This window comes from Lampetra planeri, chromosome 15, assembly GCF_965212315.1.
Source record: "Lampetra planeri chromosome 15, kcLamPlan1.2.h2, whole genome shotgun sequence".
NCBI classification, from domain to species: domain Eukaryota; kingdom Metazoa; phylum Chordata; class Hyperoartia; order Petromyzontiformes; family Petromyzontidae; genus Lampetra; species Lampetra planeri.
The window spans coordinates 8,045,338-8,069,614 of NC_136121.1; the positions used below are offsets into that span (position 1 = coordinate 8,045,338).

At 44.5% G+C, this 24,277-nt stretch overlaps 1 protein-coding gene across 1 annotated transcript in view; it reads left to right on the forward strand.

The window, feature by feature from the left end:
• Positions 1 to 24,277, forward strand: part of LOC144722677 (serine/threonine-protein kinase DCLK1-like) — a 60,559-nt gene that overhangs the window by 30,113 nt on the left and 6,169 nt on the right. Inside the window, exons 9-19 of the mRNA XM_078600978.1 lie at positions 2,054 to 2,148; positions 5,498 to 5,591; positions 6,740 to 6,848; positions 7,595 to 7,652; positions 8,631 to 8,750; positions 9,643 to 9,789; positions 10,835 to 10,968; positions 12,394 to 12,471; positions 17,267 to 17,366; positions 17,824 to 17,904; positions 19,196 to 19,309. Of these exons, the coding sequence (XP_078457104.1) occupies positions 2,054 to 2,148; positions 5,498 to 5,591; positions 6,740 to 6,848; positions 7,595 to 7,652; positions 8,631 to 8,750; positions 9,643 to 9,789; positions 10,835 to 10,968; positions 12,394 to 12,471; positions 17,267 to 17,366; positions 17,824 to 17,904; positions 19,196 to 19,309 (1,130 nt within the window). The remainder of the gene's footprint in view (positions 1 to 2,053; positions 2,149 to 5,497; positions 5,592 to 6,739; positions 6,849 to 7,594; positions 7,653 to 8,630; positions 8,751 to 9,642; positions 9,790 to 10,834; positions 10,969 to 12,393; positions 12,472 to 17,266; positions 17,367 to 17,823; positions 17,905 to 19,195; positions 19,310 to 24,277) is intronic.

Here is a 24,277-nt window from a genome sequence, read left to right on the forward strand (position 1 = left end):
TGGACCAGATGACGCCAAAAGGCGCACAACTCAACGACAATGCACCATCAGAGTATGAGAGCTCGGGGCAAGCATCTACACTATGGGAACCTCATTTGCCAGTAAAAATATGATAATTGGTTCTTTACCCTTCTATCTGGCAACAAAACTGACACCTTTTTACAAGGAGTCATGTTTGAATAGACCGCGAGCTCTCATACTCTGATGGTGCATTGTCGTTGAGTTGTGCGCCTTTTGGCGTCATCTGGTCCAACCCATGTGAGACTAGGCTCTAAGGAAAGCTGTCTCGGGTGTGGACCAATCAACTTCAAGGACAGTGCACATTATCAGAGTTATGTTCTTTTGTTTGTATTATGACTGCAGGTATTGCGGTCTATTCAAACATGACTCCTTGTAAAAAGGTGTCAGTTTTGTTGCCAGATAGAAGGGTAAAGAACCAATTATCAGGGCTTAAATCTGTTGGGAAGACCCTTAAACGTTTTCGGAAATAACCTAGTTGGCAAAAGTATTGTTCAGAGGTTAGTGAAGACAGAAACTGAAGCAAAATGTCCTGGTTATAATTGCATTCTTTGTTTGTGGAACCCTGCTGATGCCTACCATAATTGGCAATTGAAGAGCAGCACACCTTGTTATTTCTACTACAGCGCTCATTAATGTCATAAATGAGCTCTGTTAATTGCAAGCCTGGGAATCTTGACGGCCTCGTCTTGAGTTTGTCGTTCTTTACTCATAGGCCATCAGAGACGGCATGCGAGCACTTGCAGATGTGATGTCTGAAAGGCCAAAAAGGATCACACGGTCGTGCGTGTGTGGGATCGGTTTGTGTCTGCGTGTTTAATAACGCGGAGCAGTGTCCATGCGGATAAATAACAACACTACAATCTCGACAAGGAACATCTTTGTTGAAGGCCTTTCACGATCATAGCAAACGACATCTGAGCATCACCTGGGGTAACTTCTGGCCATTGTCAACGGCAACGCATTTACTTGATATGGTACTGCAATAAAGTGACCGAGTTTTGTTTTGTCACTGAAAACTGTTATAAGTGTGTTTAATGAGCAAAAATTTGATTACAGACCACACAACCTTGAGTAGTCATGTGACCTATGTCTGTGGGTTAATTGCAAGTTGACATCCTAGTTTCCTGTTTGGGGGAACAGTGATTAAATTTGTCCAGATTTTGGAAATTATTTACAATTACCTTTACAGTTGTCTTATAGATTTCCTATAATAGCCTTAGTGCATCATAGTATCATGGTTTTAAGGCCAATTTAGCCTAAAAATGTGTGCTGGTGCAGTGTGTCAATATCAGTGCTGGAGGGACAAAAGCAGTTGAATGTGAGTTTTGTTGGACCCACGATTCAATTTTGTTTCATGCCAGCATCAATAGGTGCTCACGAAGAGTATGTTGCCCAGCAGCCTATGGATATAAAAGACAATCTTTCTCTTTGTATAAACAGCATTGTAACATCCCGGGAATAAGAAAAAACTAAATGTTTGATTCTCGTGCGGTCATTTCGGCTTATATGTGTGCACAGTGTGAAGAATTAGATGAAATCTCAGCGTTTTTTGGCTTGGGGTTAACATTTTAAATTAGCCTTTTGGGCGTCTTGTTGGGTTGAGTAATACTTAGTTTCAAAAGTGTCCATTTATTGAAATTTCTGCAACAGACAATACATGTGGAAGTTTGGGCTGCACAGACAATGAATCTGCTTATTCTTCCCAATTTCTTCTAAGATTCCTTATACGTGATATTTTGTTGTTGTTCCCAAACTCTAGTTGGAGCACTTTCACATATGTTCTTCTCGAGAAATATGTTTGTTGCATTGCAGTAATTTTTTTAAATTCTACGTGCTAAATTAAGTAAAACATCTGAATTGTGTGATTTATACTCTCGTCAAACCCAAATCAGTGCCCTGCCCCTGCCTGCCCCTGCCCGCCCGCCGAGCCATCGGACACTTCTAATCTCTTTTATGTAAATCAAATGCTTATTGTTCTTGATTTAAAACTTTCAATTGGTCTTCTCATGTGTAACTTATTAATTCTTGACAGTTACCAGTACTCCGAGCAGCCAGTTGTCTACCCCAAGCATGGCCAAGTCGCCCAGCCCAGCCTCAACCTCGCCCGGTAGCCTGCGTCGTCGCAAGGTAAGCTGCCGAAATTTGGAGGGATCCGTTGGAGTAAAGCGCATGTACAGTGAAGCAACAAAGTATTTGATTCCCTGCTGATTTTGTAAAATTTTTGACATGCGTTTTTCTGGATTTTGTTGTTGTTTTTCTGTCTATCACTGTTCAAATAAACCTACCATTAAAATTATAGACTGATCATTTCTTTGACAGTGGGCAAACGTACAAACTCAGCAGGGGATCAAATACTTTTTTCCCTCACTGTATTTGATATGGGAAAAACAGACTGTGATCAGGACTTATAGGTCCTGTCAAGCCAGTGAATTACTTGGGTTTTTTTTTCATTAAGGTGTTTAATTTCAACGGCAGAGCAGTGGCGCATTGGTTATTGCACTGCATTGTGAACTTGGCGACCTGAGTTCGATTATCAGCTGTGGCTAACGTCGGCGGCATCTTAAGCGGTCCTGGGTCACCTCTCCTTTACCGACCTATTTTGACCACCATGGTAAAGTATGGTCAATCAACCCAAAACATTTACGCTGTAAATGTTTTGTCCAGGATAGGTTTGACACAGGGGTGTATATTAATTATTAATAACATTATTATTTAAATGTCAGTGCAGCATTGCACTTTGGCATACATATTTTTTCCATTAGAAATGGTTATTAAATAACAACATGCTTCTGTATTTTTCTCTATCCCCATTTTAATTTTTGAATTAAAAAAAGAACCCACAACACAATATGTCCAATTTTTTTTCGTTTGTAACAGTAGGTTTAAACATCAATAAAAGTTGCCGTATGTTTCGTCTACAATGTCAATTGAGCTGAACGCGCGGTATAACGTTGACTCGTAAAGCGGAGCGCGAATACGCATTGCGCGATGAACATGGCAAAGCGATAAATCTCGTGCGATGCAGCCTTTGCGCAGGGGGTTGGCGCGCGGTCCCAACCTGCCCGCCCCTCTGGAATGGCATCTTCATGCTGTGAATTACATCCCCCCCCCATCCGCTCTCAACCACCCTTATCGGGGAACAATAAATTACTTCCAGTCTGTCCACGCAGAAAAATGTGGTGCTTTGCAATTAGCAAGAGCTTAGTGGTGCAGTTTTTTTTTTATAAACTGGTGTCTCAATTTGTGCGACGCGCACACGTGTGTGTGCACTCTTACGCCCTCAATAGCAGGAGGCATTTAAAATGAGGACTTGTCGGTTTAAAGGTGCAATTTTTCAGTCCAGTTTATGGTTTTCCCGACGAGTTCATACTTTCGACCGAAACTCTGCACTGCGATGAGAGCACGTTGCCTCAGCCACCAAGCCACGCATGCCCCTTTCTGGCCGAAACCATTGAAACAACAGCAGTGACCATACACCGTGAAATTATTGTTATTTTTAGATGAGGGGTGTTTTTGGGTGTCTTAAGATTGAATGACTCATGAGTAAAATCACCAGCAGATGAACATTGGTACATGCTGCTCCGCCCTAAAGCACAGTGGGTGTTATGGAAATGCGGGCTCGTTGAATAGGCCTTGCCTCCATGCACTCTCACCACTGTGATTTGGCATTCCAACCACGTTCAGAGCTCCCTAGCAGTAAATCAACGCAGGCTGCCGCACCCAGCCCAGCTCCACGCTGATCCGCAATGGAGTGAAGCAAGGGGGGCCGAGGGAAGAGAAGAAGCTGGATATTCATGCAATGTATAGATTAAGCCGGCAGCATTGGCCCTGGTAGTATTCACAATTCACAATAAATTATCTTCAGTTTACATTTTGCCGATGGTCAAGAATCACGACAGCCAAGTGGCAGTTAAGGAAATTTACTCGTCCGAGATTGTGGCGATCAAGGAGATGGAATGATGAAATCAACTCGGGTGTCGGTCCTGGGTGGATTCTTACATCACAAGAGATGGTGCCAGGTTGGGAAGGCTGTCATCCAGCAGTGGATGAGTCATGGCTGATATATTTAATAAAATATAGGGGTACACATAATGCCGTTTACTCTATTACTGTTTGATATGTTTAGTGCTCATTCATTTCTATTGGCTGTTATAATGACTTTGTTGTCATGGGCCAGCCTGAGATTCTTAATAATTTCTAAGATTATTTATTTTTAATTGAGGCCCCGGTTTGTAAGAGCTTGGATGACTGCATCATTATTCACCGAGTCAAATTGTCCTATCCTAATCTACACATGCATTTTAGTGTTTGCTACTCGTTTGTCATTTATACAATCTGATTTGTAGTATGTATGTGGTTGATGGTTTTAAAAACAAACCCTTTCTAAATCCAACTTTGTTCAAGTGATCGGCTGGCCTCTAAATTGTCCATCCTGTTAATGACGATCTTCGTCAACAATTTATATACACATGATATGAAGCTACAGTACTTGTTCTGCCAATTTTCAAGTCACTTTTGTGTCTCCTTGAACGGAATAATTATCATTCTTCTTTCAGCTATTGAGGTATATTATTTATGTTAACGTACGCAATTGGCTGTCTTCGTTTTATTCCGACAGCTGGTCCCGCTTATTTTACGATGTCCACAGTTATCCCATCTGGTTCAGGAGCTTTTGATTTTTTTTGTAATGCGAAGGGCAGAATTTACCTCTTCGGATGTGACCTATGGTGCTTCCTCCTTATCATCTGAGAAATGGTTTGACTGCTGGTAAATATGAATTATTTCCATTAAATTATTCATTAACTTTATTTAGTAAAGAAGGCTGCAAAGTTGCATTGAGGATGAATATATGGGGCAAAACAAAGGCATTTTGTATTTCAAAACAGTTGAAGATATTTGTCACAGGGACACAACTTTAAAACCCATCAAATCATCTGTACCCACGGGATTCATTGAAGGCATACCGAGATGTAACTTTTTTTAACAAAGAGGTGGACTGGAGTAGGTTGCATTGCTTTTGGAAAGCTGAACTGAATGTGACTGCGTAGGTTGTCACTGTTTTGCTGTAGTGCTGTCTGATGTGTTTTCGCGTTGTGCCGCGTGTTGTTCGGCACGCTGTCCATCGTTTCGCTCCGCACTCTGGGGGAGATATTTGAACTGAATATAACACAAAAGCAAGATACCAACATGCTTAAAGTATGTATGTATGCTGAATTTCTATCGCACTGCACGTATGCAACTGTGCTATTCGGAGGTGCGGGGGAAGGACAACAAACTAAACACAAAAAGCAGTTCTAAAGAAATGAGTTTTCAATCTAGATTATTTTAAAGTGCATAGCTCCAGTGGCTTCCTAATATCGGATGTAAGAGCGTTCCAGACGGCCACAGAAGCGCATTTGAAAGCGCAGTGAAAGAAGATCATGGCTGATGATGATGACTCTTGTTCTCCTCTTTTTCCTCCTCTGACGGGCGGCAGAGCCCGTCGTACAGCGGGTCTCACTCGTCCCTCGCCTCCCCGCGGGGAACCGAGCCAGATGACTCCCTCAACGGGCCCAGCCCCGAGGGCTCTGGTGAGTCCGAGTCTGCCGTGAGAGCCGCGACAATCCTGGCCTCTGCACGTTCGCTCAAAAATAAAATGTTTACGGAAGCTACGTTTGAGCAGTTCCACAATTCCAGATGTATGTTTTAGACACTTTAATTCGTGTGGATCACCATTAGTGTTATCATTAAGTGACTTCACTTGGGCACAATATGGCAAGCAATTGTTACTGTGAATCAGAAATAATTTGTCCACCATTCTTGATAGATGAGAGACACTCGTAATGTACCAGTGTCAGATGTAGACGGATGATATTACTTTTCATACTTTTGGTCAGAAGCAGGCGAAAGCTTATAAACTATTTTACTAACATGCGGTGCACATTTTGTCGTGAAGTATATAGATAAGTAAACAATGATGAGAGAACCCAGTTCCAGGTGTGAACATACGGTACGTGTTCTAGTGCCACTGATGGTGCATCCATGTCGTGGGGGCATAGAGGCGCATCAGGCATAGTGCACATATCAGGTGTGATGTAAACCTTATATTACGTTCCTGCAAGATCTTGGCCAAAACAAATTTTTATCGTGTAATTGAAGCCCACGGCATTTTCCTGTTTGATGTCTTAAAAATAAGATGTCATCTTGGCCTCTTTTCTGAAACGTGAACGTCTTGAGGGAGCCACTAAGTTTTGATCAGTTTTTGAGAGTCTATTCCACTTCACATTTAAAATTCCACGTTCGACCAATGTTAGTTCGTGCCATTTCTACACATTCCCCCTTGGTGAAATATATTTGTAGTTGCGAACTCGCTCAATAAGTATTTACTGGACGAAAAATAATTCTCAGTGTTATATAACCATGACACCTCCGATTAGCACGGTTGGCTAAGTACGGTGTGAAAGAAGTTCAAAATACATACATTGCTTTGCTATTCAGTGTCCAGGTGGTGCAACCACACTAAGGCATGGATTAGTTGTTGCTCTGGGGACCACGAGATCATTGATAGATGTGTTGATGGCATTAGTCATGTGAATGCCGCCATCTTACACTTGACCCTCTTCTGCTCTGGGCTATGAAGACGTGAAGGTCACTTCTTTTGCGCACTTTACGTAGCCAACCGTGCTAATCGGAGGCACGGACGTTTCAATTCTTTGTTATTCCTCCACCCCAACCCCAGTTATTAATGGAGGAAAGTTCCACCCTCCATCGGCAATCACGGCCAAGTACAAAATCGGCAAGGTGATCGGTGACGGAAACTTTGCGGTGGTGCGGGAGTGCATCGAGCGGTGAGTGGAGGGGACACACGGCTCCCACGGGGGCTCCCGTAGAGTCGAATTGGCGCCGGTGACGCAACCGTTAATCCCTCATCGGCTGCAGTGCTAATACAAAAAAATCGCTCGGTCCTTTGCTGTCGTTAGCCGCAACCTTGTGCATCCCAACTGGCAAGATTAATAAACAAAGAAGCAAAGCTAAATTCGCGGTTATGTTTTTGTCAGCAGAGGGAAGTGCAGAAAAATCTGTTCTTTGCCGTAACATGCTCCAACATCTATGTTTTGTGCCTTCACCAAGTCGCACTCATTGGTGTGGTGAAGTATGGTCATATAACTCCCACTTCCTACGTGGCATGTGGAGGCCCTAATCTATTGACAAAGGAGCTGTACATTGTTTTGTGTAAAATTCGTTTGTTCGCTTTATTTATTTATTGATATGAGCTCGTTTTATTTTTCAAATGTTTTTCGATTTACTTGTGTTTCATATAAGCAACCCAAATCTTGTTCTGCGAGGGATAGTCAAGGGTGAGTGTGGTGGGCATTGAGCTCACTCTGCTGGTCGTTCAGGGAAATGTTTTATTGCATGCCGCACCGCCGGCTCGTGTGCTTGGCTATGAGGAACGTTTATGAGCGATCGTTGGGAATGGTACCGAGTGCCATGATGGATGCGTCTCTGTCTCCCACTGTAAATAACACGCCTGATGTGTTGAGTTAATGATGTAATGTTGATGAATGATGCACAATGTTTGTGTTCTGTGCAGATCCTCTGGACACGAATATGCCCTGAAAATCATTGACAAAGCAAAGTGTAAGGGGAAGGTAAGCATTTTCTTGTGTTTGCACGGTATATCTCTGTAGATTGCGCTTGCATGTTGAGCATGGGGTTGGGACATAGCTCAGTCGGGAGAGCAGCATGACTCCAGTCGTGAAATTATGAGTTCAGATCTCAGGCAATGTCATCTCAGCCCAAATTGTCATCATCGTTCCTCTGGTGTTAATGGATTCAACACCACATGGATAAGATCCAGGCACCAATCAGTGGGAAGCCAACAATAGTGGCTGTACTATGATGGGACTGGTACCGGCCATAGGAATGTGGAATTTTAACCACTTAATTAGGACCATCAACAAAAATAAGTACTCCCCAGTGCCTGTGTAATTATGGGGTCACTTGGATTTTTTTACTCGGTTCATCTTATATGTACAGCACGTGCAATTTCAATGGGTGACCACCATGCATAATACAGGTTCTCTATATTCTGTTGTGGCGCTATGTTGTCAGTATGAGGCATCGCAGCAAACTCCATTGGTGTACTGCGCAGTGCTCGAATGTTAATGCTTCCCGCCTTTACCAACCTGCATTGACGAGCGTGATGTAGTCAGGTGAAATAACTGCTACGACTTGTGTGGCATGGGGAGGGCCTCACCCAAGATTGGATTGACAGAAGGGCTGTAAGTGTTCATGGCAACGGATTCTAGCGCAGCTGCAAAGACAACGTCGTGAAATGTTTGCGAGTGCTCTGGAAATAGAATTGCCCGCCTCGAATTAAAAACACGGACCAGTCTTAGTCCCAGTCTCACTTGTGGTCAATTTCTTCATAAATTCATGAGGGGTACGGATATACGACATGATATGTCACATGGCACAGGTTATCAAGCCTCCTTGGAGCTGAGTATTTTTGCGCAACGCGGCCACTCGTTTGCCGCGGTCGTTCGCGCGACGCCGTTTTGAGGCGTCGCCGCATCACAGCCAAATTTGACTACGGCGGCGTCAACGTCATCCCCCCCCGCCCCCAGGAGCACATGATCGAGAGCGAGGTGTCCATCCTGCGGCGCGTCAAGCACCCCAACATCATCCTGCTCGTCGAGGAGGTGGACACACCCTCCGAGCTCTACATGGTCATGGAGCTCGTCAAGGTGCGCCCAGGGCTTCATTTAAGCGGAGGCGAAGGGGACATCTATCCAGGCCCCAAAACTCCAGAGAGCCCTATGAATTAAATATGCGTTACGTTATTTATTCACAAAAACAGTAGGTCTTTTATTCATATTAGCATTTTAGTATGAATAATATCAACAATGCATCCTTAGTCGGAGTGCGTCCCGGTAAATAGGGTTTAATCAAAAGTACCTCTGAGTCTGAAAAACTCATTTGCAGTAGGGTCCCATTTGGGCTGGTTGGCCTGTTCCATGTTTGATTTTAAGGAACTCTAAATAAATGTTGTTCATCCCCAGTTATTTCACAGTTGTGCTATCTAGATCATGTCATGAGATGAAGAAGTTTTACCTCCGATGAGCACGGTTGGCTTTGTACGGTGCGAAAGAAGTTCAACATACATGCATGCATTTTCACTTCGAACTTGGCAGCTACGATCCTTACGTCAGAAAACAGCCCCAGACAATTTCATCACAGAATTATTAATGAAGTCACTTAAAAATACGTTTTTTAGCCGTGTTAATATCTTACATAGATTGTTAATTGTATATCAATCAAACCAAAATGTTGAAGTGTCCAAAATGGAATAATCCAATCCAGCAGTATAAATCAGTACACCACAATTAGTCTATTGATTGGATAAACTGTGGGTTCTCCATACTTTTTCAAGATGTCTGGCATGGAGGAGTAGGCAAAATACCCTCTTAGAGAGCCTCTCGAAAGCTCCATCTCGTGGAAGCCCCTTCAGCCAGCAGTGGCTTGAGCGAGAAATTGCATGGCTGCACCTTTACCTCTTCAACATTTTTCATCGCACGCGGGCGCGGCGAGTGGGTTACAGCCGGCGAGTCGTGTGCGGGCTGCTCCGCGTGTTCGCAGGGCGGGGACCTCTTTGACGCCATCACGTCGTCCACAAAGTACACGGAACGCGATGCCAGTGGAATGCTCTACAACCTGGCCAGCGCGGTGGCTTACCTGCACGCGCTCAACATCACGCACCGCGACATCAAGCCCGAAAATCTGCTGGTACGTGCTGGCATCTAATCTAGATTGAAAATTTATTTCTTTACAACTGAATTTTGTGTTTAGTTTTTTGTCCTTCCCCGCACCTCCGATTAGCACGGTTGGCTACGTACGGTGCGAAAGAAGTTCATCATACGTACATCCTGTACCACATGGCTTAGTTTCCCAGTGAATAATATCCAAGGTACTGGTAGACTGGGATAGACACGTGACGAGCAGCCGAGGCCACAGCGAGAGCCGTTCCTGGAGCGATGCCACCGTTTTACAATGAGGGAGGGCAACGTCCAATGCCGGGGAGGGCCATTGGGTCGCGAGGCTGCGGCAGTGGTGCGCATGTTAAGTAGAGAGACAATCAGTATCTTCTGAGTGGAGACGCTGTAGCTGAGGGGGAATAAGACGCTCAAACAGCTTTGTTGCACGCGTGAATGATGCAGGTTTGACTCCCTGCTTCTGTTAACAAAGTATTTTTCGAACCCGCCCCCTCCGCTCCAGCATCACTTCACTGACATTGTTTTTAGTGGACGATAGATTTTATTTCATCAGAAAAAGTATGCATTCGTAATAATAATACATTTTACCATTTAAACTTCTGTCAGTCGGCTTCTACCTCCATGTTTACAGGAATTTTTAGTGTCGGGGAGAGCTGAGCACAAACGGGACTTGCAATCCAGGGTTTGCAGGTTTGATCTCCAAGTGCGACAGTTGAAACAATGGGAAAATGTCTTAAATCCCCCCCCTCCCTCCGTGTCTTTCCACCCAGCAGTATAAATGGGCTCAATCACAGTCAGTCGATCAGCGGGTCGCACGCGGTAGGCTAAAGTGCGGGTACTTCCACTTGTTCCAAGACGTCTGGCCAGATTGGAAGAGTAGGCGAAATACACTTGATAGAGGGGGCTCTCTCTAGAGCTCCCTCTAGTGGAGGCCCTTCTGCCAGCAGTGGCGTGAACAAGAAATCGCAGGGCTGCACCTTTGACTGTGGCACCCGCAGCCGCGCTGTGCCATTGTGCTGCCCACGCCACCACTCACCTGCCACCGGTGTGTGCCGCAGGTGTGCGAGTACGAAGACGGCAGCAAGTCTCTGAAGCTGGGGGACTTTGGCCTGGCCACAGTGGTGCACGGCCCCCTCTACACCGTGTGCGGCACGCCGACCTACGTCGCGCCCGAGATCATTGCCGAGTCCGGGTGCGACCGCCTCGCCAGCACGCCCTTGTGTCACTCTCTTGTCGCTCGCTCCTGTCACTCTCTCCTGTCGCTCTCTTGTGTCGTCGCTGTCGTGTGGGGCTTTTAGCTTCTTATCTTGTAGACGCACGCCTAGGTTGTGCCTTCCGAGCCTTCTGGCTTTTGCTTGGAGCTTTGCTCGTGGAAAAGAGAGCATTTGAAAGCACAGTAGGTAAACCGTAATGATGCCGTCGAAGCACCACATGCACTCTTTATAATGTGACATCATGTTTCTGTAAATGAAATTTTTAACTGTAAATTTTTTTAAGTTATGCGAATTCCTCCTTTTTTATTTTCTTCGAGAGCTTACATCTCATGCAGTACAACAGACCCAGCAGATGAGAATTGTAAAAATATTTCAGCGAATAGTTGGCTTTGCTGATATTATAGTCTGCTAATACTGGTAGGAACGAAGTGAACCAGCCTACAAAAGATTATATCGTCCGTCCGTCTGATGTCCGATTAGGTGTAGCAACATCGCCCCCTACTGCAAACACTTGGCAGGACCCTACAAAAACCTTTAGACTCAGTGATGCTTTCCTGGCTAAACAAGTGTAACATTCCCTTATAATTCCCTGAGATAGATTTTAATTAAAACATTTAAATTAAAAATTAACTCACAGCGGCCTAAAGCCTACAGCTAGGCCTAAAGCCTAGAACTAGGCCTCAAACTCTCCCTTCGTATCGTACCCCCGCGTGTGTGAAAGGGAGTTAATGTTTAACAATGTTACATTCCCTGATGTTTTTAAATAGAAACATTTACATTTAAAGCTTTTACATTAATAATTAAAACATTTAAATAAAAAATTAACTCATAGCGGCCTAAGGCCTACAGCTAGGCCTAAAGCCTAGAACTAGGCCTCAAACTCTCCCTTCGTATCGTCCGATTAGGTGTAGCAACATCGCCCTCTACTGCAAACACTTGGCAGGACCCTACAAAAACCTTTACACTCAGTGAGGCTTTCCTGGCTAAACAAGTGTAATAATACATTATGTTTATATTCTTTGGTTATTCGTTCCTACCAGCCCACCCCGCAGGGACCTGTTTTTTGCCGCAACATTAAGTAAACCATGCTATAATTTCAGACGACCTTGACGTTTGATATTTAATAATGAAATAATTTGTAATGGCCACACATTTCGCAAAACAGACTAAATCCTTTTTCAATCGTGAACTCGGCGGTGCGGTGCACGGGTCACGGTGCCTCGTGCGCCATTCTGAATAAGTGCCGGCACCTTCAGCTGAATCCTGAAGTCAGAGGGAGTTTGAATTTGACCTCATCATGACACCAGGTCTCACACCGTCATGTCAGTTGTGTGTTTTCTAAGCCCAGGGCCTTTACATCTCAGCGTTTGTGACCTAACGTTCGTCTGCCCTCTTTCCCGCAGTTACGGCCTCAAGGTGGACATCTGGGCAGCGGGAGTCATAGCCTACATCCTCCTGTGTGGCTTCCCTCCTTTCCGAGCGTCAGTACAGCCTTGCACCATCACGGTCATCGTCATTATCCTTGTTATCATCATCGTGATATTTTTCATTGACACCATCATGCTCGGGTTTGCACCTCTAATTAGCACGGTTGGCTACATACGTTGCGAAAGAAGTTCAACGTAGTGCATACCTAGGGTTTGTAAAAGAAATGGCTTTCATCGGGATTTAAAATACTTAGATATTCGTGAAGATGCTAAGATTATAATTTACTTATATATGAAAAAACACAACATTACTTTATATCACTTTTAATTATGAAAAGCTATTTCAAGTAACAAGAATGTATATTATATTCTTGGTTCTTTCGGTAAAGCCACGTAGAAAAATAATAAAAATTATCACGACGTTTCGATCGCAACACAAGCAATCGTCATCAGATGAGAAATATCGCGGTAGAGCTGCTGGGAATATATATGACGATTTCTTGTGTTGTGATCGAAATGTCGTGATTATTTTTATTATTTTTATTTGTATTATTTTTCTAAATGGCTTTACCGAAAGACCCAAGAATATGAATTCCTGCAGTCACGAAAGCTTTAAGTCAAGCTTTAACAAGGATGTAGTTCACAGTTACACTTATTTACACCTCAAGTGTTATTTCAGGACTAATTAGCAGTATGTTTTCACAAGCTCAAGCAGTCACTTTTTCTCAGTATACTATATAATATATTATAATGTGCATAATTTAATGCCACAGTAAAATGTCGTAATCCTTCCCAGGCTTAAGTCTAAATAAATCTTTAAAATTGTAATGTGAACATATCCTCTTCTTAGGTTTTTTCGGTAAAGTCACGTAGAAAGTAAAATAAAATAAAAACAAAAATCACGACGTTTCGGAGGCAACACAAGTCTCCGTCATCAGGTGGGACCGTCACAGCCAGATTAGCTGTATCAAGTGAGGCAATGATTCAAGATGTAATCCCTTAAAAGCGAGTTGAGGGGGGAGGGAGAGGGAGGGGGGAGCTCATCAGACTATGGTAGCCAATGAAAGGAACGTATCGGGAGGGAGGGGGGGGCGAGGCCAAAAGGGTGGGCGATGGACGTGGAAGCGCTTGTGCGCAAGCGGCCAATTACTGCACACGCCAACACAATGGAGCGATTGTGCGCAAGCGGCCAGCCACTGCACCCGCCAACACAATGGGCAGAGAGGAGGAGGGGAGGTCTAATACACATGATAGACAAAAGAACGAAAATGATGATGGGTACAAACTTAGGGGGAGCTCATCAGACTATGGTAGCCAATGAATGGAACGTATCGGGAGGGAGGGGGGGCCGGGGGGGGGGCGAGGCCAAAGGGTGGGCGACGGACGTGGAAGCGCTTGTGCGCAAGCGGCCAATTACTGCACACGCCAACACAATGGAGAGAGAGGGGGAGGGGGGGGTCTGATACACATGATAGATAAAAGAACGAAAATGCCCATGTTTATACCAATGCTGGCTGAACAATGAAGAGAGTACTGTTAAAATAACTGGGGATGTTAACACTCGGTAAAGTACAGTAAAATAGTGCCTGTCAGATAAGATGGTCCAAAAAATTTGTGATTAAGTCTTTTTTGCGTGGTTGATAACATCTTTCCAATGATTACTAAGTTTGTACCCATCATCACGGTTGAAATTATGTCTGTGTTTGTATATTTGTATGGCTTCGTGTACAAACCTTTGATGGTAGCCGGGAGGTTTGCAGAGAACCTTGGTCTCGGAAAAGACAATTTCATGAGAGCCCACCGAGTTGTAGCAATGATCGGCCACGGCAGAAGAATCAGTTCTGCCGTGTTTCAGATCTGACTTGTGCTCGCGGACACGATCAGAAACATGACGTTTCGTTTCTCCAATGTAGCAATCACCACAAATGCAACTCAATTTGTAGACTCCAGGATACTGTAAGTCAGGAACGACATCCTTCACAGATGGAATCAGATCACGGATTTTATGCACTGTACTGAATCGGACTTGGATCTTATGTTTGTTTAGAATTTTGGAGATCTTTTTGGTCACGCCAGCTATGTATGGTAACGTAATGGTTTTGGTCGGAGTTTCATGTGGCTGTTTCTGTGTGGTGGGAGAGACAGCTTGGCGGATAGTACGGTCAGAGTATCCGTTCATCCTGAGGGCCTGATGTACATGTCTTAATTCACCGGTCAGGTGGTGTTTGTCAGAAATGCCATGTGCTCTGTGGTATAGCGTTTTGATGAGAGAGTTCTTTTGAGATGGGTGGTGGTGGGAATCCGGTTTCAAGTAGGAGTTTGTGTGGGTGGCTTTTCTGTAGACAGAATGTCCCAAGGAACCGTCAGGACTCCTCTCAAACAGAATATCCAAGAATGGTAGTTTACCATCTTTCTCCACTTCCATGGTGAATCTGATGGATGGGTGTCTAGAATTGATGTGGTCCAAGAAGTGGTTCAATGCTAGGAGGCCATGTGGCCAGATGACGAAAGTGTCATCCACATATCTCTTCCACAGGGAAGGACGCAGGGTGGATGTCTGGATGGCGTCTGATTCAAACTTTTCCATGAATATGTTGGCTATAACTGGTGACAAAGGGGAGCCCATAGGGGTACCCTCATTCTGTTTGTAGAAGGTGCCATTCCAGGTAAAATAGGTGTTGGTGAGGCAATGCCTAACCAGCGCAGGTGCATCAGAATTCAATCCATGTTGGACTAAGTCCTCAATTATTGTTAGGGTGTCCGGTACTGGGACTTTGGTAAACAAAGATACTACATCAAAGCTGACGAGGATGTCATCAGGAGATAGTACCATGTCCTTAACCATAGAGACTAATTGGGTTGAGTTGAGTACTGCTGAAGAGGTCTTGCCTGTGAAAGGGAGCAGAGTATCTGATAGAAAACGGGCTAGTTTGTACGTAGGAGAGTTTATCGTCGACACAATGGGTCGTAGCGGGGTGCCTTCCTTATGGATTTTGGGAAGACCATAGAGTCTGGGAGGTCTTGCCGCCGATGGTTTTAGAGAGGGACGTTTGCTTGGTTCGATTAGGGAAGTCGAACTCGTGATGATACTGTTGGTTTTCGTCGTTAGCCTTTTAGTGGGATCGTTTTTAATTTTGGAGTAACTCCCATCATTAAGAAGGTCCAGGATTTTGTTGTTGTATGAATCTTTATCCATGATGACCGTGGCATTGCCCTTGTCTGCCGAGAGGATGACTATATCATCTCTCTTTTTTAGGTCCGCGAGTTCAGAGCGTTGGTTTTTGCTGATGTTACTAGTGGGTTTCTTAGCATTCTTAAGAATAGTAGCTATTTCAGCTCTTGCTACATCCGCATGGATGTGTCCTATGCCTCTGAGGGCTACATCAATCTGGGAAATCATATCCTCTACTGGTATATATTTAGGGGTGACGGCGAAATTTAGTCCTTTGGCCAGTACCGTACTTTACCGAGTGTTAACATCCCCAGTTATTTTAACAGTACTCTCTTCATTGTTCAGCCAGCATTGGTATAAACATGGGCATTTTCGTTCTTTTATCTATCATGTGTATCAGACCTCCCCCTCTCTCTCCATTGTGTTGGCGTGTGCAGTAATTGGCCGCTTGCGCACAAGCGCTTCCACGTCCGTCGCCCACCCTTTGGCCTCGCCCCCCCCCGGCCCCCCCTCCCTCCCGATACGTTCCATTCATTGGCTACCATAGTCTGATGAGCTCCCCCTAAGTTTGTACCCATCATCATTTTCGTTCTTTTGTCTATCATGTGTATTAGACCTCCCCTCCTCCTCTCTGCCCATTGTGTTGGCGGGTGCAGTGGCTGGCCGCTTGCGCACAATCGCTCCATTGTGTTGGCGTGTGCAGTAATTGGCCGCTTGCGCACAAGCGCTTCCACGTCCATCGCCCACCCTTTTGGCCTCGCCCCCCCTCCCTCCCGATACGTTCCTTTCATTGGCTACCATAGTCTGATGAGCTCCCCCCTCCCTCTCCCTCCCCCCTCAACTCGCTTTTAAGGGATTACATCTTGAATCATTGCCTCACTTGATACAGCTAATCTGGCTGTGACGGTCCCACCTGATGACGGAGACTTGTGTTGCCTCCGAAACGTCGTGATTTTTGTTTTTATTTTATTTTACTTTCTACGTGACTTTACCGAAAAAAACCTAAGAAGATGATTCCTTGCAGTCACGAAAGCTTCAAATCTAGAATGAACATATCCTGTCAGGGCAGCAGCTCGTTGGCTGCATAAAAATCCATTGTTGTGCTGTACTTTGCTCCAACGTCTATGCCTCCCTGCCTTCACCAACCCACGCTGTGAAGCATGCAGTGCCGGATTATCCTAGTAGCAAAAGTAGCATATGCTACGGGCCCCGTACTTTCAAGGGCCCCACGCTAAATGCTCTCAATCTATTAATTCCGGTTCAGTGATTCTGCACTTGCTCTATTACTATAGTACGATACTGCCTTCAACTTTTATGAACGACTGGGTGTTTAAGGTTAGCGATTTGTCATCTGGCTGTATAGCAAATAAAAAATAGAATTACTTTACTATGCAAGTTAAACATTTATGTGTTTTAATATTTACGTGTGTTTTTTATTTAGGGCCCCTTTATAAGATGTGCTACAGGCCCCCCACTAGCTTAATCCGGTACTGGCAGCATGGTGAAGTATGGTCAAATAATCCCTATGATATGCACGATCTTGGCAAGGCCCTCATCCAGCAGTGGATTGGCGTAAGGCCTGTATATGTACATGCCATCGGGGAATTGTGTGTTCTGCTGATAAAAGTGTATTGTGGCCTTGTGATGTTGATGATGATGATGATGTGCCGTGTGCAGGAGTGACGGCGATGACCAGGAGGCCCTCTTTGATCAGATCTTGGTGGGGCAGCTGGACTTTCCATCCCCGTACTGGGATAACATCTCACTCACTGCTAAGGTTTGTATACCACACTTGTACTCTGTGTGTGCACCTGTGTGTGTGTGTATTTTTGTGTGAAATATGTGTGGGGAGCGGTAATAAAGTGATTAGTTAACTGCGCTACGAATATAGTGGACCGGGTTCGATTGCTGCTCACGACCAATAACAGTGGCAGATATTTGAACCGGGCCTGGGCCTTTCCTCAGTATACGCAGTCTTAAATAAGTACCTGGTTCGGTGTATAAACATCAGCATTGGAGAGACAAAGGCAGCCAGGCGTGGTGCTGGCCACTCACCTCCTCGTGCCATGCCGGCCTTCGTAGGGTACTCACCAACAGCACTTGCCCCAAAAGCCTGGGCAGGCTATACGAGCGGGGTGGGGGTGGTTTGTCTGTTGTGTGTTGTGGGTGTGATATCTGTGACCTGGCGATAATGATGCCCGGGTGGCGGACTATCTATGCGTGTCTCCCTGCAGGAGCTCATCTCTCGGATGCTGCAGGTGGACGTGGATAAACGGTTCTCCGCCGAGCAGGTGTTGGCTCACCCCTGGGTTGCGGTGAGTGCAGCTCCTCCCTTATGCACACCGACACAGCGAGAGGTTATGGCTAGGACTCCTAGATTCGATCTGTAAAAGCATATGATCAGAATTCTCTTCTGTGTCTCTAAGTATATATATAATTTTGTCCACTGGCCTGTTGGCTTTCCAGACGTTCCCAAAGCAAGCAATTGGATTGGTCTTGATTTTCCGAGTCTCATCGGCTTTTTGAGCTAAGCTTGTTCAGTTTTTATTTAGATTTCGACTGGGAAACTGCTGTTAGTGCTGGCACAGCACAGGAAGAGGCAGTTACGGCTACCACCATGCCTCGCTGCCTATATCTGCCAAAATGAACACACCATGCTACTTACTTATTTCATGCTGGGATAATCTAAATTAGATACAGCTATTGTGTGTGAACAAGAATTAAGTCCAGGTCACTGGTATTGTAGCTCAGGGTGCAAACCACTCTACCACCATTCCCCCTGGCCACATAAACTGATACACGCACATAGTCACTTACCAAACACAGAACACTGAAAAGCCCAAATTCACAGTTTGTTTGACATATATAAGTAATAAATACGTTTTTACAACTTAATTTACATGTTTTCTCTTGTCCATTGTTATTGTTGTATCCTGGCTAACACCTCCTCCCCATTCAATTCAACAACCTTTTAATTCACCAGCAAAGCCTGAGTCTAAGCTCTCTTCCAGGAAGATCCTGCTATGTTTTGAAGTAGAGGCAGTGGTTGCTGCAATGTCTTTTCCAATGAAGTAATATTTTGGGTACTTTTTTTTTTTTGGCAAATGTATGTTTAAATTCCCCCGTATATTCAAGAGACTACCGTTTCAATTTCGTAAAACAGTGTTTTTAATGACGAACACGACAAGGTCTTTCCTTCCTAACGCCATTCACGCAAGGCCTCACAGCGCTTTCCAACACAATCCCAGTAGAAACCCTTAACACTAACACTAAAAGGAAAACAACACTCCACAGACGGATATGCAAGAGAAAATTAATGTGTTTTCAGACAAGCCCTAAAAACCTTGACTAGCGTAGCATCCCGAACAGACTGGGCTCTATCACCCACTGAACGCAGATTTATCCATGGTACACTCAGGTGCCCGAATTTGGTGGATCAAAGTTGCTGGACAGGGGCAGCGTACTGTTTCAGCAGATCACCGGAAAGTAACCGATGGCGGCGGGCCACCGCCCACCCATCCACCCACCACCCACCCATCGGCCTGCCCGCTGTCGAGGCCCCCGTGATCTCGCGACGACGTGAGGGCATGCGCGTGTTGCTCGCAGGATGACGTGGCGCAGGACGAGGACATGAGGATGTCGGTCAAAGGGAAGATCGAGAAGCACTTCAACGCGGGCAAAGTGGGTGGGCTCTCGAGCGCCGGAATCGCCGTCATTACCGTAAGCCCTACGCGCCGCTGTGCCGGCCCGAGGATGGCGGCCGTGCATATTTTTTAAGAGAAGAAACTCCAAATGTCACCTTCACGTGTGAATAATGAGGCGTGCGCCTCCTTGTACGTATTGCTCTACGTGCATCCATTTTCCACGCCGTGCGGGTCGCGGAAGTTTTTTTGACCAGGATTCATGACACTGGTCAGTGCAGTTGGTCAAAGCATGGAGCATAGATGGTGGGGGCATGGAAGTATGATACAATAACGGTTTTTGCTTCACTGCCCTCTCCTTTCACTACTTTGCACCGCCTTGCACCGATCTCGGGTACTACAACCAGCGGACTCTGCTGTCTCCTGGTATCCCCGCCAACCCTACTGGCTAACACCAGTAACAGAACTTTTGTTAAGTTAGGTCGAACATCATGGAACCATCTTCCAACACATCCCCTTAGCCTCAAAACATTACTTTTTAAAAATGTTATTCAAAATGGCCATTGCTTATGAATAAGGAATGTTTGGTGAATATTTATTTGCTGTATAGCTAATATTTGAGTGTGGTAGGATGATGCCAGAGAACATGATATGAACCTCATGGCGGTACCCCGGGGTACCATAGTACCCCGGCTCTCGCATAATGTCCGTGATGCAGTCACGTTTAGTCTGTTGATGGTCGGCCATGCGGCAATCGACTCATCTCGACGAGCTTTACACGATGCACTATTTAAAGTTGAATTTTTCGATAACGGATTTTTTATGCTGATGTTTGGCGTTTAGACATTGCGGAGTGGCACTGATTTCAGATTGATTGCTACCCCAGTCGTGGAGTGAAGTACACCCCTGGGAAAAATAGTGTCCCAGAAATAAAATATTTAATTGCTTCGGCCATTTAGTATTATTTGGTACCCCGGGGTACTGCCATAAGAATCATGTGCTAAATGGTTCAATGTTGTATGATTCATATTTTGATTATGGTTCTTCAATTAAAAGTGCACTGCAAATGTGATTTCTTGTTATTAAGTCAAAATGCATTTTTATTGCAGGAGATAGCGTACTTAATTCAGTTGACTGATTAGTTGAGTGATTATTGTTTTTTATATGTTAAATCATTGTCTACTCTCTGTGTTTGTATTGGGTATGCGTGCTCACTAACAGCATGTGGCCCTATCGTCTAAAGGCAAACGCTGTGAATCCACACCATTGGCAGTGCGCCCCTTTGTAAATACTAAGAAGGCGATCCTTTTTGTGTGCACTAGGAACATTTTACCTGTGGCACACCACGGTAAGGGGAGTAGAGGCATGGAGGTCATATTTGGAGAAAGAAAAATTTATGGTAAAGGGAAGAGAGAAGAATGGGAAATAAGAGGAATAGAATGGAACTAGAATGGAGAAACGGGACGAAAGGGTCATGAAAGATCAGGATGTGGCGGAAGAGTCCAAATAAGGGCCTCAACGCCACACGGAGCAGCGTCTGCTTTCACAGGGGGTGGGGAGTGGGGAGGGATTCAGAGTGGAGGTGGCCACACAAAATGTACATGATTAATTGGAGACTTGAGCCGACTTGCCTACATAGATGAAGATTGTGTTACTTTGCGAAACAAATGTGTGTGCGTATGCAGAGGCATAGACGCATCGAGGCTGAAACTGATAAAACTACAAATACAACACTGACAATTGTGTGAATTTTATAATTTTGCCAAACATACCATTTGTGCTATTTACATGCCATTTGTAAATGAGGGGGAAGCCATTGCCGCTTTTGGTTTTTTTAATGTTTTATATACAGTATATATGTGGGTGTTTGCGTGGCCATGAGGTTACAAGAGAAATGTAGATATTCTATGGGTCTTTCAGTAAAGCCACGTAGATAGAAAAATAAAAAAAAATATCACGACGTTTCGATCGCAACACAAGCAATCGTCTTCAGGTGAGAGAGAGTATATGTATGAGACATGATATTGACCTGCCCACGATTCTCAGGTTTTGTTTCTTGTGCTGTAATTCTGTTACTGTGCAATTGACCGTTTCAATACAACACATACTGATTATTGCCCAGGTTTCTCCTCGCTTTGTGCGGTCGATGCGTAAAAAAAGGCACACAAAGCGAAACTGCACGAGACGACTGCCTGCCGACTAGCGCATACAGGACACACAGTACAAACAGTACACACAAAACACAATATTGTCCCATGTCTGACCGCATAGCCGCATATGGAGTGAATTCAAACCTCAGAGAGTGAATTTTGTGTTGAAATGGATGAGTCGCATATGTATGCGAAATCGCACAAACATAACCCGCATAAAGTGAGGGAAACCTATATGATAAATAATTGACGTGCTAATGCGAGGTTTGTCTGTACTGCATAAATCTAGAAGGAATCGTTGTTAATAGCTAGTGTGCGTATGTGACTACTGTATAGTGTGCGTATGTGTGTATTGCCTGCCCCCTTGTGGCTACACCTGGTATAGCCGTGTGAGACACCACAGTCACTCTCAGTGACAAAGAGCGTTGAGCTAATAACAACTTGAAGAAGCCAGGTGTCGGTTAAAATACGATTTTATCAATAAGAGTCGTCGAGCAGAAACATTGCACGCGTATAAACATGCAAAGGGCCACTAATAGTGGCCCAAACAACCCCCAAATCCCAGCGAGTGAAGCCAAGTGGTGATTTCAAACTCAGTGCAAATGTCTGTGTGTGTGTGTGTTCATCATTACCTCTGCTATAGCAATGGTAATTTGTCTCGCCGGTATATAGACATGTTCGACGCCTATTTTAATAATCACTGTCTTTATTTGCCATGATTGTCTCCGTCATCAGCAGCAACTGGCGCTGCTATCCCGTCAAAAGACTCCGTGTCGTGTCAGTCACAGTTTTATTTTGAATTGATCCCTGCATTTAATGCCCCTTTTATTCATACAGGAAAGCTCCTCTGAGTTTGAAGAATATATCTTTTTTCAGGAGGGTCATGCATTAAGATGTTTGGCCAATTCATATAATGAGTTTTTGGCATGTCTGAGGAAACTGGAGTGCCTGGAGAAAATCCACACATACAAGGTGGAATAGCATTCACATATTCACACAGATAGATTGAAGAATAAATTGCTTACTGCCAGATTTGAAGCTTTCGTGACTGCAAGGATTCATATTCTTAGGTTTTTTTCGGTAAAGTCACGTAGGTAAAACGTCGTGATTTTTATTTTATTTTACTTTTATTAATTTTAATGTTTTACCTACGTGACTTTACCGAAAAAAACCTAAGAATATGCTTACTGCCATCTGGCCAGCTTCCAACCCACGGCCTCGAACATGGAATTAAAAAATAGTCGCCCATTCAAGTACCAATCAGGCTCAGACCTGCTGAGCTTACATGATGTTTGAGATCAGGATGTTTGATGGAGCTCCTCTCCAAGCTGAGCATCATCTTGCCTCACTTGACTGAACCTGATTTAATCATAGGCACCTGAAACCCAGATTAAAACCCAGGATCTCAGTTGGGCCAGCTTGGTATCTCTGACACCCGTGTTTCCGGGCCACCTTGTCAGACATTGTCAAAGTGGGAGGAGCGTGCGCCGTGCGTCGTTCGTAACTCAAATCTGTTTTCCTTTTCAGCGTTTCACCCCGGCTGCTTGTCTGTCAGTGTCTAATCGTCGGTCGTTGTCCCTCGCAGCCTTGACGCAGTGATTTGTGTCTGTCCCTTGTCCTCTCCCAAATCCCCTCCCCTAACCGTACCCCACCCATCACCTGTGACTGGTTAATCTTCTTGTTAGATCCCCACACAATGGTATGTATGTGTCCACCGACTCTCACCCCAGCTCCTCCCTGACAAAAAAAACCAATGGTGTAATACGACAAAAAGGCCCATTTGTTTTATATCACATCATTGTAAATCCCAGAACGTAGATTTTTGTTTATTTACATGTAAAACAATTGTAATTGTCTGCCAGAAAATCTTAAACCATCCACAGTGAGTGGGGATTTCTATAAGCGCTGTGTTGCTACGGTCCTCACTCAGCTCAAAGCATATGCGTTTAAATTGTCATTGTTAGCAGCGTCTTTTGCTGTCAATGAAGTGATTGCTATTTTTTATAATGGACATTTTCATGAGATTCTCTGTGGGTCTTGGTTCCGTATTATAGCCATGGTTTTTTTTTTAACAAGGACTTTTCCACACCTTGAGGCTGTGCTGATGTTCTTCAGCTCAGCCACCAAATTACCGGAAAATAATAAACTTGGCAGGCATGTTTCAAGAAAATAGATTGCAAAAAAAAATCACGATAGAACTATTGAAGGAAAAAGATGTAAACCAGCCCAATATGTTACAATGAACCGCGGCTGAGACAAACATTGGAAAATAAATTCGTTGTAAGTGCGTTTAAAAGATTAATGGCATGTATTGGTCTGGGTGGGACATTAGTGGACGAGTTAAACAAATAATACGATTATGATTGGCATAATTTTGTTGAATGTCAGATGTTGCCCACTGACTAAATTTTAATTGCCTTCGCCCCCCCCCCCCATGCATTAGCGTTTGGGCTTGTTGTCATTTCAGCAATATCCACGTGTGCCCCGTGGAATTGAGCCTTTGGCACCACTTTGTGAGTGGCAGGGCATTGCCTGGCAAACAGATTTTCCACTCAAAAATCGAGTGGCAACAAAATGTCTTATTTGAGGTCATTTTGGATTTCGTGTTAGTATTGCATTAAAAACGGCACCCAGATGACAACGACCAGACTCACTTCTTCCCTTGACCAACATATACCATGTCATGATGTTTTAAAAGCTGACAATTTATGAATGAAGGGATATCAATCTTGACATTGGATGTTGGCTTCCTGAATATTGGCCAATGAGAACCCTGCGTTTGTGTGGACAAAACACCTGCTACTGAAATGAAACCCTTGCAGACATGTTGTTTTGCCACGATACATTTTCAGTTCTAATTATCATGACACATCTGATGGTTGAAATGTAAGGCAGTT